This window comes from Carcharhinus amblyrhynchos, chromosome 15 (genome assembly GCF_965287045.1).
Source record: "Carcharhinus amblyrhynchos chromosome 15, sCarAmb.v2.hapA, whole genome shotgun sequence".
NCBI lineage: Eukaryota > Metazoa > Chordata > Chondrichthyes > Carcharhiniformes > Carcharhinidae > Carcharhinus > Carcharhinus amblyrhynchos.
The window spans coordinates 31,807,652-31,828,148 of NC_137338.1; the positions used below are offsets into that span (position 1 = coordinate 31,807,652).

The 20,497-nt window shown below is 42.2% G+C and overlaps 1 protein-coding gene across 1 annotated transcript in view; it reads right to left on the minus strand.

The window, feature by feature from the left end:
* The window catches only part of LOC145353527 (sperm-associated antigen 17-like), a 194,436-nt gene that overhangs the window by 102,973 nt on the left and 70,966 nt on the right, over nucleotides 1–20,497 (minus strand). The window contains exons 23-29 of the mRNA XM_080204336.1: nucleotides 18,450–18,561; nucleotides 15,418–15,552; nucleotides 11,829–11,942; nucleotides 6,713–6,921; nucleotides 6,278–6,404; nucleotides 5,460–5,638; nucleotides 1,796–1,958 (exon numbers count right to left, since the gene is read on the minus strand). Coding sequence (XP_080060462.1) covers nucleotides 1,796–1,958; nucleotides 5,460–5,638; nucleotides 6,278–6,404; nucleotides 6,713–6,921; nucleotides 11,829–11,942; nucleotides 15,418–15,552; nucleotides 18,450–18,561 — 1,039 coding nt within the window. The remainder of the gene's footprint in view (nucleotides 1–1,795; nucleotides 1,959–5,459; nucleotides 5,639–6,277; nucleotides 6,405–6,712; nucleotides 6,922–11,828; nucleotides 11,943–15,417; nucleotides 15,553–18,449; nucleotides 18,562–20,497) is intronic.

Here is a 20,497-nt window from a genome sequence, read left to right on the forward strand (position 1 = left end):
ATTGTCATAGCATTTCTGTAGCTAGTCCCGATAAGTTTATGTTCGATATTGTCAGGATGTCAATGACGAGGCCTTTGTTAGTAGTGCTATTGAATATCGAGCAGAAATAGTGGGATTCTCTTCTGCTGAAGATATCATTGCCTGGCACTTTTATGATGCAAATGTTATTTACACTTCACAGCATGAAAATAGTCTAGATCTTGTGCAAGCGGATATAAACGGTCTCATTATCTGATGAGTTATGGTTTGAACTGAGGAATGAGCAATTGTCAACAAACATCCTCACTTCTCATCCTATAATGGTAGGAAAGTCATTGACAAAACAACTGAAAATAGTGTGCTTAGGACACAGGTTATGAGAAACTCAGTGATATTGTGGGATTAAAATGATGGCTCTTCAACAATCACAACCATCAGCCTTTTATGCTAGGTCTGATATCAGAGTGAATTGAATTGGCTGAAGTCTGGCATTTGGGTTTGTTGGGGTCCTCATGAAGAAGCTGAGGTGGAACACTCACTCGGCATTTCTGACCAAGATAATTGCATATGTTTTCTATGTAGCCTGGGTCGCACAACATGAATTACACCAGAATGCCCTCAGATTTTTGCAGTTTCTGTCTCAAATCACATATAGAGTGGAATCATAGGATCGCTACAGTGCAGGAGGCCATTTGGCCCATTAAACCTACACTGACAACAATCTCACTCAGGCCCTATCCCCGTAGCCCTACATATTTACCCTACTAGTCCCCCTGATACTAAGCAGCAATTTAGCATGGCCAATCAGCCTAACTTGCATATCTTTGAACTTTGGGAGGAAAGCGGAATACCTGGAGGAAACCCAAGTAAACACACAGAGAATGTACAAACTCCACACAGGCAGTCACCCAAGGCTGAATTTGAACCCGGGTCCCTGCAATGGTTGGTTCAGATGAGGCACTGGATAAATGACACTGTGGAACCAGACCCAGCAATAGTCAGCACTTCCAGCAGAGAAGGAGAGAAAATTGAGTGTCGTAATAAATGTGGCCTGGCAAATGCATGTATGTCAATGCATTGTGGTTCTGTGCTGAATACTATTCTGTTGTATAACTGACAGCCAGGACCAGGGATAAAGTAACTTAAATTTCTTACAGGTTATGTCAAGTGGGAACCCTCCTTTCCACCTTCATTCATAGACACTTATCTTGATGGATACCACTAAAACAAAACTTGAATATTGGAATAGAAGCCTGCACTGACCTACAGAAACTCCCACATTGGCCCACACTACTAATCCCTCTGCTTTCTGTGTTCTTGTCATGTCATACCTCGAAATAAGTAAGCTGGTTGAGTCTCAGTTTAATTACCTAGCAATTCAGCAGTTTCACTTGTCTCCTCTCTGTGTTGGTGACTCACAGATAGGTGTTTCTGTGATCTCTGACTTTCTTTCCTCAGTTTTAAATCCATTAATACTTCCTTATAATGTATAAATTCAAGAAACAAAGTTTGAACTGATCAGCTATCTTTTGAAACTTCTTACTTCCTTTGATGAGTAACTTAATGTGCATTTTAGAACTGAAAGATGTCTTTATGGAATTGCTTATTTTTATGTATTTGTATAAACAGAAGAGTTGACAAATACTATTATGTGCTAATACATTTGTTTTAATAAATAGTGACTACTCATAAAGCACAGTAGTATTTGATGAAGCCATCAAATATGTGAACAAAACCCCAATACTTTACATAGAGATATTTAGTTTAGATGTGTTTCATCAGTCACATAAACTGTTAGCTGTTTTGCTCCTGTTACCTTTCTTACTTTCTTCTTCACTTAGGTCTCTTTTTAGTTCCTTTTCATCTTTTGATTCTTGATCAACAAGGTCAGTTTGGTTGCTTGCTGGTGTAAGTGGTCGAGGAATGTATACAGGTCCAGAATCTGGACTTCTGCTCACAGTTCCATCAGCAAACAGAATCTAGGAAAAAATAAGCAAAAAATACCCTGTGAGGCACATTACAGAAAGTACCTTCTGTCAGTGAAGTGGTACAAAATTTACTTTACTCGCTGGAAATTGTCCTCGAACTACAATGGCACACTTCTCTCCATATTGGGGAGGCAGTGGTGTTATGGTACTGTTGCTGAACTAGTAATCCAGAAACACAGGGTACTGCTCTGGGGACCCCAGTTCAAATCCCACCATGGCAGATGGTGGAAGTTGAATTTGATAAAAATCTGGAATTAAAAGTTTACGGCATGGTAGCACAGTGGTTAGCACTGCTGCTTCACAGCTCCAGGGACCTGGGTTTGATTCCCAGCTTGGATCACTGTCTGTGTGGAGTTTGCATGTTCTCCTCGTGTCTGCATGGGGTTCCTCCGGGTGCTCCAGTTTCCTCCCACAGTCCAAAGATATGCAGGTTAGGTTGATTGGCCATGATAAGATTGCCCCTTAGTGTCATAAGATGCTTAGGTTAGAGGGACTAGCGGGTAATAATATATAGGGATATGGGGGTAGGGCCTGGACGAGATTGTGGTCAGTGCAGATTCGATGGGCCAAAGGGCCCCTTTCTGCACTGTAGGGTTCTACGTCTTCTATGGTTCTATGCCTTGGTTGAAGGAGTGGCTGCTTCATTTAAATTATGTCCGTCCATCAGATACAGCAGCAACAGGGCATCCACAGCACTAGAAAGCTCAAGGCATACAGCAGTGTCTCAAGACACTACTCCAGTGCACTCTTCACCAGTGCAGATACATTTATGTCAACGGGCTTTGGTCCACTTGTAAAATGGGGACACAGGAGGAGATGATGGAGGTAGGGATAGCTCAGGTCACTTTTCCTCAGAGGAGTGAAGTGAGGCCCAGTGCTTCTCAGCTTCATGCAGATGGCGAGCCTTAGGTGTCACTAGCAAAGCAGCTGCACCATCAGATGTGTAAACATCTGTCAACGATTCCAGCAGCAGTGAAGTCCCATGTGCAAATGATGATGGATTCCAACTGTGTCATGTGGTTCCATTTCTTCGCATGTAAATACTTAGCATAACCTCCATTGAAAGAATGACAACCTTCAGAAACGCACATGGAATATAACACCAAATAGATGCAGGAGGTGTGGACAGGTCTCCACTGCAGGTCCTCATATATCAGGTAAAAGCAGAGGGGAAAATCCTCTCAAGACACATTTGTTGTTGAAGGCAGATGCTTCAGTTCCTTTGATGGGGACACCAATGCTACATGTTGGTCTGATGAATGAGATCGATCCTGCATAGATGCGAGTGGCCCCTATGTGCAAGGGCCCAACAGGAGTCAGGCACTCAGGTCACAGGCCACAACCATCTAACGCACTGGAGCATAAAAGCTGCAACTTGCCTCCACAATGCCAAGGGCAGTGGGAGCACTTTGTGGGAGCGACCGTAACTGAACTTGAAAATGTATTAGTTAAGACTTGAGCTCTCAGTGCGTGATAATAATTTGTTAATTTCAGAAGCATCTAATGTTTAATAAATAAAAGACTTGGATTCAATGTATAACAACTTGCATTTTAATTTTAATGCCAGTGTTGATAGTGACCGGATGGGGAATCAAATAGATTAGATGGCACCTAGGAGTGAGGGCCTGATGAATATCTGTGCAGACAGAAAGTTTTGGTATATAGTGCTGATGGAAACAGAGAGATGCAAATGGTCTCTCATGAAAGGTCAGCAAGGTCACCTCTGGGAGAGACTACTTGGTTTAGTGGCGCTTGCACTTGTTTTCATTTGAAATGCGTTTTCTGAACAGAAAACAGTGCATTCCCCAGCAATGCATATCACTGTCTGGTGAGTTGGACCTCTTGGTTCCATCTTCATTGGCTTTATTGTTAAAGCACCACATCCTCATCCTTCTTCTCTGAGGATGAAGCTTGCTCAGTGTCTTCCTCTAGTTTCCAGCACCACTCCCACCTGGAGTGCTAGGTTGAGCAGTAAGCAGCAAATGGCAACAATGCGGGATCATTTGAGGCTGAGTACTGCGGTGCTCTCCTAGAGCTATCGAGGTATCTAAAACTCAACTGACAAAGGCCTATTTGATGGTGACCTGTATTGTTATCTGGTAGAATTTTCTGTGTTCTCTGCCTGTGTATTAGATTTGTGTACAAGGATCAGAGGGGATACCTTTTGTTCCCCCAGGATCAAGCCATGAAGGAGTTTGAGTGGCCTGAAGAGTTAAGACAAGTGGAGCTATCTAAGAACATAAGAGTCATGAGAGCTTTCTGGAAAACTTGCACACGCCCTCATGATCCACTTTGAACAGTGAGGGAGTGGAATCTTTTTTCCTGTTCACATGAGTACAGTAAATGACCTCCTGTACCTGTGGAAATCCAGTCACGGCCCCAAAGCCAGCTGTCCTCTCAGCCTGACTGACCTAATTGTTTGCGAACTTGATATACTGGGTCAGCCCAATAGCACATAGCATCCATTACCTTCTCTATGAAGCAATGGAGTGCTGACTGAGAAATGCCTGGTAAATCGCCAGATGATCCTTGAAGTGAAAAATAGGCGGAAAAGCTGAGTGCCAATGTTAATTCAAGGCCACAGATATTAGGTATTTGCCATTTCCTATTGGTATCAACTCTGATTCCATTTTTCCACATAGTTCTGCTACCAACTTACCAGAGAGATGCAGTCTTCACGTACAGTAGTGCTTGACATCTCCATGAAGCTGAATCTTTGACAGTATACCCCTTAGTTTGGTAGCACCTTCCATGAGTGTGAGGCTGCCCTATTGATTCTAAGTTCCCTTCTGCTCCACATTGAATCTCCTTAAATATTGGAACTCCCCTCGCTGGAACAAAGACATTCAATGTACTACATACCAATCTCTCTCTGCCACTCTCTCCTCACTGTTGGAATCAAACTCTGTAAGTACTGACATCATAGCCAAATTAAGTCTTAACTACAATGAGCTCCTCAAGCATCTTGTATTGCCTCCAGCAGTTGCAATGGACATGGGAGGCACCTTTGAATCTAGCAGCACTTGATTTTAACCCAACCTTTTTTGTGACTCCTCCAAAGTTAAGAACACAGCTTGTGGCCAGCTCCTTCCACAACTCAGTCCCACTGAATTCTCGTCTTGTCTGAGAGTTGAAGTTCTGAACTTCTGCACATCTCCTGCATCTTTGGTAAAAGTCAAGAAGTAGACGAATACCAGAAAATTGGTTGTTTAATGTCCTTGGTTAACTACCCACCACTGATCTGTCAGCCACTGATCCATCCCACCAATGGAAAGGCATCAGGGGCCTGATCTGACAGGAACTCCATTCCATTGACCTGGTATCCCTTTCCTGTACCAGCTGCAGCTGGATGCTACATTTTATTTTAAAACGCTCTTGTGAAGGACCTTGGTAAATCTTTATTATGCTAAAGCTGCAACATAAATATATGTTATTGAAAGTAACATCAGCTGTGTTAATGCCAATTGCAGACACAAGTCAATATTGCAATACCTCTGTGGATCCATTCATCATGTACTTAACCACAGTTCCCTGGAATGTAATAACTCTTGATGCCTCCTGCATGGCAGGCCTTTTTCGTGCTGCTTCGCAGGCTTGGAGACCTTTGGTTTTGATAGGATAACTCTGACGCAGCAATATCCTCTCTTCGGCCAAATCTTCATTTCTTATGCCTTGGAATATTAAATAAAAATTAAAATGAACCAATAAAAAAGTTAAAGTTTATTTATTAATCACAAGTAGGCTTGCATTAACACTTAATGAAATTACTGTGAAATTCTTCTAGTCGCCACACTCCAGCGCCTGTTCAGGTCAATGCACCTAACCAGCATGTCTTTCAGACCATGGGAGGAAACTGAAGCACCTGGAGGAAACCCACGTAGACACGGGGAGAATGTGCAAACTCCACACAGACAGTGACACAAACTGGGAATTGAACTCAGGTCCCTGGCACTGTGAGGCAGCAGTGCTAACCACTATGCCACCCAATTTTCTAAATGTGAAAATAATTAGGTACACATTAACTCACAGAAAAGCAACTGTAGTCTGAGAACAGAAAAAATAAAGGGGGCCTTTTTTAAAACAATACCAACCTATGTGACAAAATTGGTTATAAATGTTCTGTATTCTCAGAACTATGCATTGAAAACTGTACACATATGAGGATTAAATATTTCTTCTTCTGTGCTTGGAAAGTCGAGGTTAAAGTGTGTGGTTGGTAGAAAGCAATGCATTACATCTGAGCTGCAACATTCAGGGTATCTTGGGAAATTTTGTTACTGTGTTAAGGTTTGAAATATATAAGGTCAGACCTATACACTCCTCAGTGAAGTATGTTATCAAGAGTCCATCTGGAGAACGTGCATTCAGACACAGGAACACGGGCTGTTCTAGGCCATCTTCTGAAGCGGCTCCTGGTTCAGTTTCTTCAAGTTCCACCTATACAAGGAAGTATGGATTACATTCACAAAAAAGCAATGGGTTGACTATTACCTGCCAAGCTGTTGCAGCTGGTTATAAAGTTTAGGTTTATCCACCCAATGGGGCCTTCTTTATTCTCTGAATTTGGAGCATCCCCTATATACTGTTGGAGTGGACCTGATTATAAGTAATGATCGTAGAGGAACTGACAATGATAAAGGAAAGAGTCTAAAGATCACTTAAAAGAATTAAACTCCTAGTGGTTGCTTTAGTTGATTGGAATAACGTACCAATAACACTTGAAGTGAAATAAATGCAAAATATACCTTTACTTCTTCTTTCAGTTGTTCTGATTCCTCTAGCTGTGAAACTATACCAGACTCCTTCTTCTGCTTGCCCTTTCCTGACTGACCACTTTTGTTCTTGGCGGACTTTTCCGACTTTGCAGTAACAGGTGGAGTGGGTTCAGGTACAGGTGTAGACACGTTGATTGGGGGGATTTTTAAAATATCAGCTAGTACCAAGTCTTCTGCAACTATAAAAATAATTTTTAATAGTGGGAGTATGTATGCTGCTGTTACCTATTTGCAATATCATTGTTTGTTCTGGATACAATAAATTTCATGGATTTATAGCGCATATTCTACACTGTTCAGCATCACTGCAGCTGCGTGTTCTCTACAATCTGGAAAACTAGATTGTGGCATAGGAATTATATCAATCGGCCATGTGTGTTTTTATATCTTTTTTGTAAAATGCATTAAAAGGCATTCTGCTAAAACCAATCGGTTTGAATTAGTTAAAATACATGAATGAACGGAATATTATTTTAATAGCAACATGTAATCAATTCCCCACCACTCTTTGTTTGTAGCACAAAATACATGGCTTTATCCCCATTATCGACTAAAGCTTGTTCAATTTATAGTTCTTTACTTAGCACAAGCCTTTTCCCTCACTGAGCAGATGCATGCATAAATGTCTCAACTTGGAGCCACATAAGCTTCTTGTTAAACTCCTCTTTCCACTTCTAACTGACTTTTCCAGGAAATAATAACGAGCAAAAGGCTAAACTCGCCTGTAGTTGCACGCGTGCCAAGGATTGTCTTGCTCAACTGCAAAATTTACTCAATTCAGGAACCTTATTCTGACACCAACACTGAAATTATTATCTGTTTAAACATATAGATGAACAACACACTAAGGGTGTAAGCTGCTCTGAAATGTGCTAAATCTCTCCATTGGTAGTGTGAAAAAACATAAGAACATAAGAAATAGGTGCAGGAGTAGGCCATCTAAATAAGAAAACATAAGAAATAGAAGCAGGAATAGGCCATCTAGCCCTTCGAGCCTGCCCCGCCATTCAGTAAGATCGTGGCTGATCTGAAGTGGCTCAGTTCCACTTTCCCGCTTTCTCCCCTTCTCCCCATAACCCTTAATTCCCTTGCTTACCAAAAACCTATCCACTCGTGTCTTAAATATATTTAGCGAAGTAGCCTCTACCACATCAATGTGCAGAGAATTCCAGAGATTCACCACCCTTTGAGTGAAGAAGTTCCTCCTCAACTCCGTTCTAAACTGGCCCCCCCCTTATCTTGAGGCTGTGCCCTCTAGTCCTGCTGTCCCTTGTGAGCGGGAAGAATCTCTCTACCTCTACCCTATCCATTCCCTTCATTATCTTATGTCTCTATAAGATTCCCCCCTCATCCTTCTAAATTCTAATGAGTACAAACCCAGTCTATTCAGCCTCTCTTCATAGTTCAATGCCCTCATCTCTGGTATCAGCCTAGTGAACCTCCTCTGCACTCCCTCCAAGGCCAAAATATCCTTGCGCAAGTGCGGCGACCAAAACTGCACATAGTACTCCAGCTGCGGCCTCACCAGTGCCCTGTACAGTTGCATCAAGACCTCCCTGCTTTTATATTCAATCCCCCTCGCTATAAAGGCCAGCATCCCATTTGCCTTCCTGATCACCTGCTGCATCTGCAGGCTGGGTTTTTGTGACTCATGCACAAGGACCCCCAGGTCCCTCTGCACCATAGCATGCTGCAGCTTTTCGCCCTTTAAATAGTAGTCCCTCCTACTATTATTCCTGCCAAAGTGGATAACGTCACACTTGCTAACATTGTACTCCATCTGCCAGGTCCTCGCCCACTCGCTTAGCCTATCTAGATCCCTCTGCAGACTTTCCACACCCTCCGCACAATTTGTTTTTCCACTTATCTTTGTGTAATCAGCAAATTTTGACACCCTACACTCAGCCCCCTCCTCCAAATCATCTATATAAATGGTAAATAGCTGAGGCCCCAGCACCGATGCCTGGGGCACTCCACTAGTCACCAATCCGAATAGCACCTATTGATACCAACTCTCTGCCTCCTATTAGACAGCCGATCCTCTATCCACGCTAACACCTTACCCCCAACTCCATGCCCCCTAACCTTCTGAAGCAACCTTTTCTGCGGCACCTTATCAAACGCCTTCTGAAAATCGAGAAGCACCACATCCACCAGTTCCCCTCCATCTACCGCAGGCCTGGCCTTCAAGCCTAGCTCCTCAAGCCTGCCCTGTCATTCAATAAGATCATGGCTGATCTGATAGTGGTTCAGTTCCACTTACCCGCCTGCTCCCCATAACCCTTAATTCCCTTATTGGTCAAAAATCTACTTGTGACTTAAACACATTTAAAGAGGTAGCCTCCACTGCTTCAATGGGCAGAGAATTCTGCAAATTCACCACCCTCTGGGAGAAGAAGTTCCTCCTCAACTCTGTTCTAAATTGACTCCCCCTTATTTTGAGGCTGTGCCCTCTAGTTGTTGTTTCCATTCTAAGTGGAAATAATCTCTCTGCTTCTACCCTGTCTAGCCCCTTCATTATCTTACATGTCTGTATAAGATCTCCCCTCAGCCTTCTAAACTCCAATGAGTACTAGCCCAGTCTACTCAATCGCTCCTCATAAGCTAACCCCCTCATCTCCGGAATCAACCTGAACCTTCTCTGCACTCCCTCCTAGGCCAATATATCCTTTCGCAAATAAGGGGACCAAAATTGCACACGGTACTCTAGATGCGGCCTCACCAGTACCTTGTACAATTGCAGCAAGACCTCCCTGCTTTTATACTCCATCCCTCTCGCAATAAAGGCTAACATTCCATTTGCCTTCTCGATCATCTGCTGCACCTGCAAACCGAGTTTTTGTGATTCATGCACAAGGACCCCCAGTCCCTCTGCACCGTAGCATGTTGTAATTTTTCACCACTTAAATAATAGTCCATTTTACTATTATTCCTTCCAAAGTGGATAACCTCACACTTGCCAACGTTATACTCCATCGGCCAGATCCTTGCCCACTCACTCAGCCTATCCAAATCTCTCTGCAGACTTTGTGTCCTCCACGCAATTTGCTTTCCCATTCATCTTTGTGTCATCCGCAAACTTTGTAACCCTACACTCGGTCCCCTCCTCCAGATTGTCCACGTATATGGTAAACAGTTGAGGCACCAGCACCAATCCCTGCGGCATGCCACTAGTCACCAACTGCCAACTGGAAAAGCACCCATTTATTCCAACTCTCTGATTTCTGTTAGATAGCCAATCCTCAATCCACGCTAACACTTGATCCCCAACTTCGTGTACCTTAATCTTATGCAGCAACTTTTTGTGAGGCACCTTATCGAATGCCTTCTGGAAATCTAAAAATACCACATCCACCGGTTCCCCTCTGTCAACCGCACTCGTCACACCTTCATAAAAATCCAGTAAATTCGTCAAACATGACTTTCTCTTCGTGAATTCATGCTGCACAAGACCTGTGGCCAGGATGATTTCTTTGTATATGCATCTCTGTGTCAGTTAAAATTACCCATCAAGTTGGTGATGACTGCATCACGTCCTCTGACATAGCATTTGCGCTGTTGTGCTGACTTTCACTTCTCAGAGTGTATGAAAACAGGGTTTGCTGCTAACCTCCCCAAAGATTAGGATCTGATAAATTATTAAGTTGAAGGTGCAAGTATAAATGTTGAATTTGCTCTCGATGTTACTGGTTATTAAGGGCTGTCCATGCACTGACATGGCATTAAGGGACAGGAAAAATCTGGCTCTCTCCTCTCACCAGCATCTTGCTTCTCCTGGAACCTTGTGGTTATCAGTGTGGCATGGGTACATCTCACATGTCATGCTTCTTCAATGGCATGGAAACTGACCCTCATCTTCCTCTTCAGTTTTTGGCCTTCCGGTTCTTTATCATCTGAGGAGCTCCCAGCCTCCTCTGGCAAAGAATTCCCCCCTCCCGCTTTGAGGTATCAGGTTGTGAAAGGCACAGCAGACGACATTAAGTGGAATATTCTCTGTGGGGAGTCCCACTTGAACAGTCCAAACATCAGAAGCACATCATCTGGGATGCCAATAGACTGTTTGATGGATCCTGTGGAGCTATGCACATCATTGTATCTTTTCTCTGCATCTACTCTGAGGATGACATAAAGACATCATGAGCCATCATTTAAGTAGATACCTCTTATCCCCAAGCAGCCAGCCCTGAATTCACATAGATCCTTTGAACATGTCAAGTGCCTGGCAGTGTGTTTCTGATGATCACTCATCAGAAGGTGGAATGATCAGGAGGTGGAACGGAAGCATCCACGCTGAATAGACTAACCCTACACCACTGCCAGTGTGGCATTTCACTGCCATTGCTAAGAAATCTGTTACAGGTAGGCTTTGAATGTTGCATTCACCTTGAACTCATGGACAAGGTGAGGGAGGACCAATGTGTGCCAGTCATCTCCAAACATGTTCTAGACTGGTCTAACTTCTTGCTGGCATGACACAAGATTGGAGGCAGGAACAAGATTCTGGCGAGTTATATATTTCAATGAGTACTCATGACATGATAAACCATGCCTAATGCAAAAAGTTTCCCATTAGCAGAAATCCAACTTTTGGCCTCTATCCAAATTTTTCACCTAGAAAATTCCACCAAGAGTTTCTATTTGGAGAAGAATATGACTCCTTTGGTCAAAAAGTCATATTCAACTCGGAACTTTAATTCTGTTTCTCTCTCCACAGATGTTGCCAGTCCTGCTGAATTTTTCCCGCACTTTCCGTTTTTATTTACATTCTTTTAAATATGTTATACAAAAAAAAGATTAAATGACTCATTTCATAATGAACCAGAAGAAAATGCTGAAACCTGGTGTTAACTAATTGTAAATTGCACAGGCTTATCAATAATAAATTAAGAACATTAATACATAAAATACAGAAGTGCAAAGTCCCTTCCTAATCATGTAGAGTTTGTGAAATAATGCAATATTTTTTCAATGTACAGTCTTCTGATATTCTTCCAGGTAGTTCTATCTGTGTACTCTATTACACCAAAGACTTATTCACTTAACAGAAATCAATTGAATTTTGCATTTTAAATTCTTTTCACTTCACCTTTTTTCTGTTCTTTTGCAGGAGGATGTTTGCTGAGAGTTACAGTTATTCCGTCATCGAGGACAGCTGAGAATGATCTAAACTTGCAGATGGGTTCTTGTGGTTTTTCCTCCTCTGTAAGGATTAGATAAGCGCGGAATTAAATATTTCCCCTGAAAATAGAACAGTTCAGATTTTGCCATGTTGGCTGCTCAACATTTTACCCTGCAGGATGATTGGATACCGTTTAAAATGATCCTGCTGTACTTTGAAATAATTATTGTAGTACTATTTTTCTCATGATACAATGAAGTGATAATGCTGCACTGGTGTCAGGATTGCTGTTTATAGGCACGGCACTGAACAGAGCTGACTTTACATGATCATAGGTTCACAAGATTGATTTCAGGTTTGTGATAATGAAAAGCGATTGGACAGTTTCGATCTATACTCTCTGGAATTTAGAAGAATGAGGGGAGATTAAATTGAGGTATATAAGATGATAATACATATGGACACAGTAGACATGGAGCAGACGCATCCTCTTGTGGGGCATTCTAGGATGAGAGGTCATAGTCTTAGGATATGGATAGCAAATTTAAAACAGAGTTGAGCAGAAACTACTTCTTCCAAAGGGTTGTGAATCTATGGAATATGCTACCCCAAAGTGTGGTGGATGCTGGGACAGTGAGTAAATTTAAGGAAGTGTTTGACAGATTTTTAATTGATAATGCATGGAAGGATAAAGGGGAGAGGGCTGGAAAGTGGGGATGAGGAGCATATCAGCCATGATCAAATGGCGGAGCAGACTCGACGAGCCGAATGGACTAATTCTGCTCCTATATCATATGAACTTATGCTGAGAAAGCTTATTTAAATATTTTCATAGCATTTTAGATTGGGAGCTACTTGGATGGGGACGAGAAAGTTGACCGTCAGATTTTTTCTTCTTCAATGTACTCAGGACCATAGGTAGTTGGAGGGATTGACCACTGAAAACCAAGGTCAGAAATTTTCCTGGAGCTGCCACAGAAACCTCGCCAGAAGTGCAAAGGAAACCTGAAAAGATGCTACACTGAACAGAGAAATTCTGACAAATGTCAGGCTAGTGAATGTTGGCTTCTGTTTGGTGACCATATAAAGCAAAGAAAGATGGGGTTCCTACAACTACAGTAACAACTTGCACACAAGGAAAAATGGACACTAAACCAAAATAAAAAACATTAGCAAGAATAAATAAAAATGTGACCAATTAAATAAATGAGATGCTGATACTGTTTCTACCTTTCATATAACCAAATCTAATATTTATACTTGCATCAGATTAAAAATTATGCTGGGAAAATCAGCTCTCCATGGCTCAACCTCCTCTCTATCTTTCCTTCCATTCAAAGAGGCCTTGCTTGGCTTCAAAATTTATTAAAAAACAATCAAATTAGGAGAAAAAAACCTCTTTGTTTGTATCTATGTCTCTCTTTCTTTCTTTACCCCCTCAATTTCACAGGCTATTTGCACTAAGCTTTTCTAATTGTCAATAGTATGTGGAGGTTTTTTTTAATTTGAAGCTTAGCATGGTGATAAGCATTTTCATCGCATTACATTTTCTGAAGTTGATCGAGCAGAAAACAAATCCTGCACCACTGGTATAGTCGGTATTATCCCTAAATGGTTCTTTCCAAATCTTCACTTGCAAATGATACATGCCTGTCCTCCATCATCTTGCTAGCACAGTGCCATTTTGCCGTCTTTACTTCTTTGGGGTGCTTAGTTAGTGATCAGAGGATGGACTTTTCTCTTATTCTTCCATCCGAATGCAAGGTTTTGTGGAACATAGAATCACAAAATCCCTACAGTGCAGAAGGAGGCTATTCAGTCCATTGAGTTTACACTGGCAACAATCCGACAACAGTATGGCAGCCGAACATGTCTAAGCCAACCCATCTTTTCAGGTTTGCTTGTATCTAGGATTGGGTTTGCATCCAATTGGGAATGAATTGTGGATGTAGCTGCAGCCCCTTTAAAGCTACAGTAACTTTCAGATACACTGCTACTTCAGAAAGTGTGGGAATATACCTTCAAGATTTCATATAACTTCAGTAAAAGTGAGATTGCCAAAGCATAAAATTTTATCAGTACTTAGCTAAAGAATCTAGGAGGAACAACATGGCAGATGATGGTGTACATCATCACAACAGGACAGCGTGTCAAAAAAAATTCAAGAGCCTCATCAGAGAAACATGGCATCTGTCCTTCACAGATCAGTATCCAGATAATGCACCAACCCATTACCATGTCATAACCTTTTCTTTTTTATCTCTGTTTTCCTTCAAATGTTTCCAGGATGCTATACTCTTTACTTTCCAGTGCCTCCTTTACCCATATCACCTTCTTCAGCAGAGGATGCCCAGTACAATTCAGTCACTACTTTGCACAAGCATGACCAATCCATGGCATAAAAGCAAAATACTGCAAATGCTGGAAATCTGAAATTAAAGTAGGAAATGCTCAGCCAAATGGGTACTATCTACAAAATGCACTGCAGAAATTCACCAAAGATCCTTAGACAGCACCTTTCAAATCCATGACCATTTCCATCTAGAAGGACAAGGGCAGTAGATACATGGAAACACGACCACCCACAAGTTCGCCTCCAAGCCACTCATCATCCTGACTTGGAAATACATCGCTGTTCCTTTGCAGTCGCTGGAACAAAATCCTGGAATTCCTCCCTAATGGCATTGTGGATCAACCGACAGCACGTGGACTGCAGCATTTCAAGAAGGCAGCTCACCACCACCTTCTCAAGAACAACTAAAGAATATAGGAGGAACAACGTGGCGGATGATGTGTACATCATCATAACAGGACAGCATGTCAAAAAAAATTCAAGAGCCTCATCAGAGAAACACGGTATCTGTTCTTCACAGCTACTTGTATCCAGATAATGCACCAACCCATTACCATGTCATAACCTTTTCTTTTTTATCTGTGTTTTCCTTCAAATGTTTGCTATACTCTTTACTTTCCAGCGCCTCCTAATAAATACTGGCCAGTTCGCAACACCCATGTCTCACGAATGAATAAAAAATACTATTGCCCAAACGATTTGACAGAAAAATGCCACTGGTGCTGGCAGCTTCAACACTGCTTTTCCTGCCTGCTATTGGCCTTGGTCTATATTCAGGAAAATTCCTCCCAAAGAGGTATGAAGAATAGGGTGACATAAAAACATAGAAGAAAGGAGCTGCAGAAGGCCATTTGGCTCTTCAAACCTGCTCCGCCATTCATTACAATCATGGTTGATCATCCAACTAATCCTGCTTTTTCCCCATAACCTTTCATCCCATTAGCCCCACATGCTATACCCAGCTGCCTCTTGAATACATACTGTGACATCATAGCAATAGCCACATATGGAACATGGTATAAATTTAGATTTAGAATATAGGGAAATTGCATTGGGGCTAAAAAGATTGTATTTCTTCAAGACATCACAGCAAAGAAAGTGAGATAACAAATTAGTTGCAATTGATCTTGCAATAAAATTGAAGTTACTTTAGTTTTTAATGGATGCAAATTATTAATTGCACACATGACATTTATTTCTTACCTGTCTCAGAAATTTCAGACCTTGCTTTCTCTGATGGATCTTCTCCACTGTCATCCAGAATTTTTATAGGATCTTTGATGTAGGTGTAAAATTGGTGTCTGTCTTTCATTACACAGACCTGAATAACTGTTGAACCTGTTGAAACAAGCAGGGAGATACTTTGTAATAATTCTGGAAAAAACTCAAGTTGTCTGAAATCTAAATGACTCAAAAATATATTTGATAATCAGACAGACACTCTTCGAATTGGAGGCAGTCTATTTAAGCTGCTGTAGAAAAGTTTATTTATTAGTCACAAGTAAGGCTTACATTAATACTGTGGTGAAGTTACTGTGAAATTTCCCTAGTTGCCATAGTCCGGCACCTATTTGGGTGCCCTGAGGGAAAATTTAGCACGCCAAAGCACCTTACCAGCAAGTCTGTCTGAATGTGGGAGGAAACAGGAGCACCCAGAGGAAACCCACACAGACATGGGGAGAATGTGCAGACTCCACTCAGATAGTGACCCAAGCCAGGAAGTGTCCCTGGCACTGTGAAGCAGCAGTGCTAACCACTGTGCTACCGTACGACCCCGAAAACTGGCTACCTGCTGCAGTTTTTTCTGTGTTCACTTTATTGGATGTGAGCTTGCTGACTAGCCAGCATTTATTGTCCATCTCTAGTCATCTTTGAAAAGGCTGTGGTGAGTTGCCTTCTTGAACTGCTGCAGTTCCTGAGGTAAAAGTGTTTCTACAGTGCCGTTAGGGATGGAATTCCAGGATTTTGACCCAGCGACATTGAAGGAATGGCAATATATTTCCAAGTCAGAATGGTGAGTGAGTTGGATGGCAACTTGCAGGTGAAGGCACTCCCAGATATCTGCTGCTCTTGACTTTCTAGATGGTCGTGATTGTGGGTTTGAAAGGTGCTGCCAAAGGAACCTTGGTGAGTTCTTGCAGTGCATCTTGTAATGGTACACACTGCTGCCACACTTCGTTGGTGGTGGAGGAGTTGAATGTTTGTGGAAGAGGTGGCAATCAAGCATGTTGCTTTTTCCCAGATGGGGTTGCACTTGAGTGTTGGAACTGCACTCATCCATTTAAGTGGAAAGCATTTCATTACACTCCTGACTTGTGCCTTGTGGTCGACGGTGAGGCCCTGGGGAGTCAGGAGGTCATAGAATCATAGAAACTCTACAGTGCAGAAAAAGGCCATTTGGCCCATCAAGTCTACTTCGACCAAAATCCCATCCAGGCCCTACCTCCTTAACCCTATATATTTACCCACTAATCCCTCTAACTATGCATCTCAGGACACTAAGGGGCAATTTTAGCATGGTCAATCAACCTAACATCTTTGGACTGTGGGAGGAAACTGGAGCATCTGGAGGAAACCCACACAGACAAGAGGAGAATGTGCAAACTCCACACAGACAGTGACCCATGCCGGGAATCGATCCCAGGTCCCTGAAACTATGAAGTGGCAGTGCTAACCACTATGCTACCATGTCGCCTCTGTGTCACTCCCAGTGGGATTTCTAGCCTTTGACCTGCTCTAGTAGCCAAAGTATTTACATGGCTCATCCCATTCAGTTTCTGGTCAATGGTAACCTTCAGGATGTTGATAGTAGAGGATTCAGAGATGATAATGCCATTGAATGCCAAGGGATGATGGTTAGATCCTCTCTTATTGGAGATGGTCATTGCTTGGCACTCGTGTGGTGTGAATGTTACTTGCCAGTTGTCAGACAAAGCCTGGGTGTTGTCCAGAACTTGCTGCATTTGAACGTGTACTGCCTCAGTATCTGAGGAGTTGTGAATGATACTTAACATTGTTCAGTCATCAGTGCACAACCCCACTCCTGACCTTGTAATGGAAAGAAGGTCACTAATGAAGTAGCTGGAAATGGCCGGGCCTAGGACATTACCCTGAGGAACTTCTGCAGTGATGTCCTGGAGCTAAAGTGATTGACCTCTAATCACCACAACCATCTTCCTTTATGCCACGTATGACTCCAACTGACTGAGGTTTTTCCTCCTGATTTCCATAGACTCTAGTTGTTTAATGTGATCTCCTACTTTCATGACAACATGATAGGTAAGATCAGCTATGATGTAGCAACATCAGAACCCTTTAAAATCCTCAGTGAAGTCAATTTTCAACATTATCAGATAGACGCTAAAGTTGTAGCTATATTGGAAAAACTTGCCTAGGGGCAGAGTAGTTCTGGAGCGCAGCTATAGACAGGACATTATCAAGGCTCATAGCCTTTGCCATGCCCAGTGCACTCAGCCATTTCCTAATGTTGCTTGGAGTGAACCAAACTGATTAGAGTTTGGCACCTTTGATGGGAGGAATCTGAGATGAATCATAATGAATTGAGTTTTAACATTTCAAATTAGAGTTAAAATTCAGTGTCTTGGTAACGTGCCAATGGACACTTATTGATCAAATAATCCAGCAATTAGTTACTTTTACTATATGCTCAGTTTATTTGTCTCATTAAATGCACTAGGCGATATAATATTGAGACCACATTTACCATGAGAGAAGTGGTGAGATTCTCCAGCTATTCGCTGGTGGCAGGATTCTCTGGTCCAATTGGCAGTGCACCCCTGTCCGCAGGTTTCCAAGCGGCATGGCGTGACTTCAATGGAAATCCCATTGACAGTGGCAGGACGGGAGAATCCCACTGCCAGAGACTGTCATGCACTGGGAAACACATGGCTGGGAGGCTGGAAAATCCTGCCTTATGTATTTTCCAATCAATATTATTTTAACATAAACATGAGCCAATTTTAATACAAACAGTGAACACATTCAACGCAAAGTCAAAGCTGTAATTAAGTAGGAGATTTAGAACACAAAGGCTAAGGAGAAATTTGTGAACTGCTGACTCAGAAGTTAAATTTAATTAGGTTAGTTCCTTGCATTTCATGAATTATTTACTTCAGCTGCTGAACACTGTTGTAGTTGTCTAGGTAGTAAGAAATATATTTGGTTCTGTAGTTATCTTTCATTACAGGACGATTCATGAATTATCAAGCAGTTACCATGCAAAAATTGTATGATTTTCACTCGAATGTGCCCTCCATCAACTGGGAATAGAGACTTGACTTCACCAGATATTCGAATTAAATCATTTCCAAAATTGTAGCCAGTAAACTGCAAATAAATAGAGCAGGTAAGATTTACTGAATTTGAAATAAGGAGCACTTGTGTAGTTCTCAATATAAAAATTAATTCTGGTAAATTTGTGCTCGTGTTTTCCTCTTTGACACTGGAAACCAAAATTTCCTTTTTATTTGTTTGCAATAACCTAGGTGGTTGCAAGAAGAAAAATCAGTTGGAAGATAGTTTAGCAATTCCCCTTTCACCATGTAAGTTTGACAATTTTTTGTCACAAACGATGTTGGGTGCATAATGTGTCTGTCTAAATATAGCTGGGCATATTGTAATGAGATGATTCTACAGTGCATTTTCCATCATTTCTGCCCAAGCAATACCATGCACAAAGCACATGGGTGCACTGATGACATCCAGTGGTAAATGCTGCATGTGGGAAATTAGGAGTCAAATGACCACTTTGACTAAAACTGGAGGGCCAGCGTGCCTTTTCTCAGTTTTTGAAATCTTTTATTCATACACCAAAAAGTCTGTACATTAATAAAGAAGGGTGCTGTCCAAGTATAACTGTTATTTGCAATTATTTGAGTTGTGTAAAGCACCGTGCAAGGTGTCTATAGAGGGCCTCACCACAGATATTCATGTAGCTGTTCTTATTGAAACCTGGAGATGGTAATGTAGTGATAATGTCACTGGACTAGTTATGATGTGGAGATGCCGGCGTTGGACTGGGGTAAACACAGTAAGAAGTCTCACAATACCAGGTTAAAGTCCAACAGGTTTATTTGGTAACAAACGCACTAGCTTTCAGAGCGCTGCTCCTTCATCAGGTGAGTGGGGAGTTCTGATCACAAACAGTGCATATAAAGGCACACGCTCAGTTTATAGAATACTGATTAGAATGTGAGTCTTTACAGCTAATCAAATCTTAAAGGTGCAGACAATGTGAGTGGAGATAGCATTAAGCATAGGTTAAAGAGATGCGTATTGTCTCCAGACAGGACAGTAAGTGAGATGTTGCAAGCCCAGGCAAGTCATGGGGCTTACAAATAGCGTGACATGAATCCAAAATCCCAGTTGAGGCCATCCTCATGTGTGCGGAATTTGTCTATTAGTCTCTGCTCTGTTGTGTGCTGTAAAGGCCACCTTGGAGAACGTTTACCCAAATATCAAAGAACAAAAGAACAAAGAACAACACAGCACGGGAAACAGGCCCTTCGGCCCAATGACCCCGCACCGCCATTTCAACATTGAGTCCCCTCTTCCACCCATGACCCTTGTCTATGCTTATGGCACTCCACATTGGAAACCGGATTGAGGGGAGACTAATTTATGGACAACTTCTTACACCAATCAGCCTAACAGCACATCTTTGGGGTGTGGGAGGAAACCAGAGCACCCGGAGAAAACCCATGCAAGCACAGGGAGAATGCGCAAACTCCCACAGACACTGGCCCAAATCCATGTATCTGCACAGCAAACAGTGATAGTCACTGAGCTGTCGTATTGCCCATCAGCTGGTCCAGTTTAAGCGTACACTAACGACATGAAGCACTAGGCCACTCTCGAAACATCCAAGAGCAGCCCTCGCATGACCCGTCGCGTGTATGCCCCTCGTTGGACAACAAGACGGACCGAAGCACCTGTGGATTAAAAGAGAAAAACATCAATAACATGCACATATTATGCAACATTCAAGGGAATCCCCAGAAGCTCCAAAGTAAAACAAGTGAGCCAGAAAATATGTTGGAAGGTCCATAGGAATCAATTGATTTCCAGGGACGTCCCAAGGCTCTTGGTCCTTATTTAAAACAGTCTGCTATATCCCTCCATCTCTATTCTGCTCATGTGCCTATCTAAGTATCCCTTAAACACCTCCAGCATGCCTGCCTCCACCACCTTACCTGGCAGTGCATTCCATACCCCCACAACCCTCTGTGTGAAAAACCTCCCTCTAACATCCAAATTATACCTC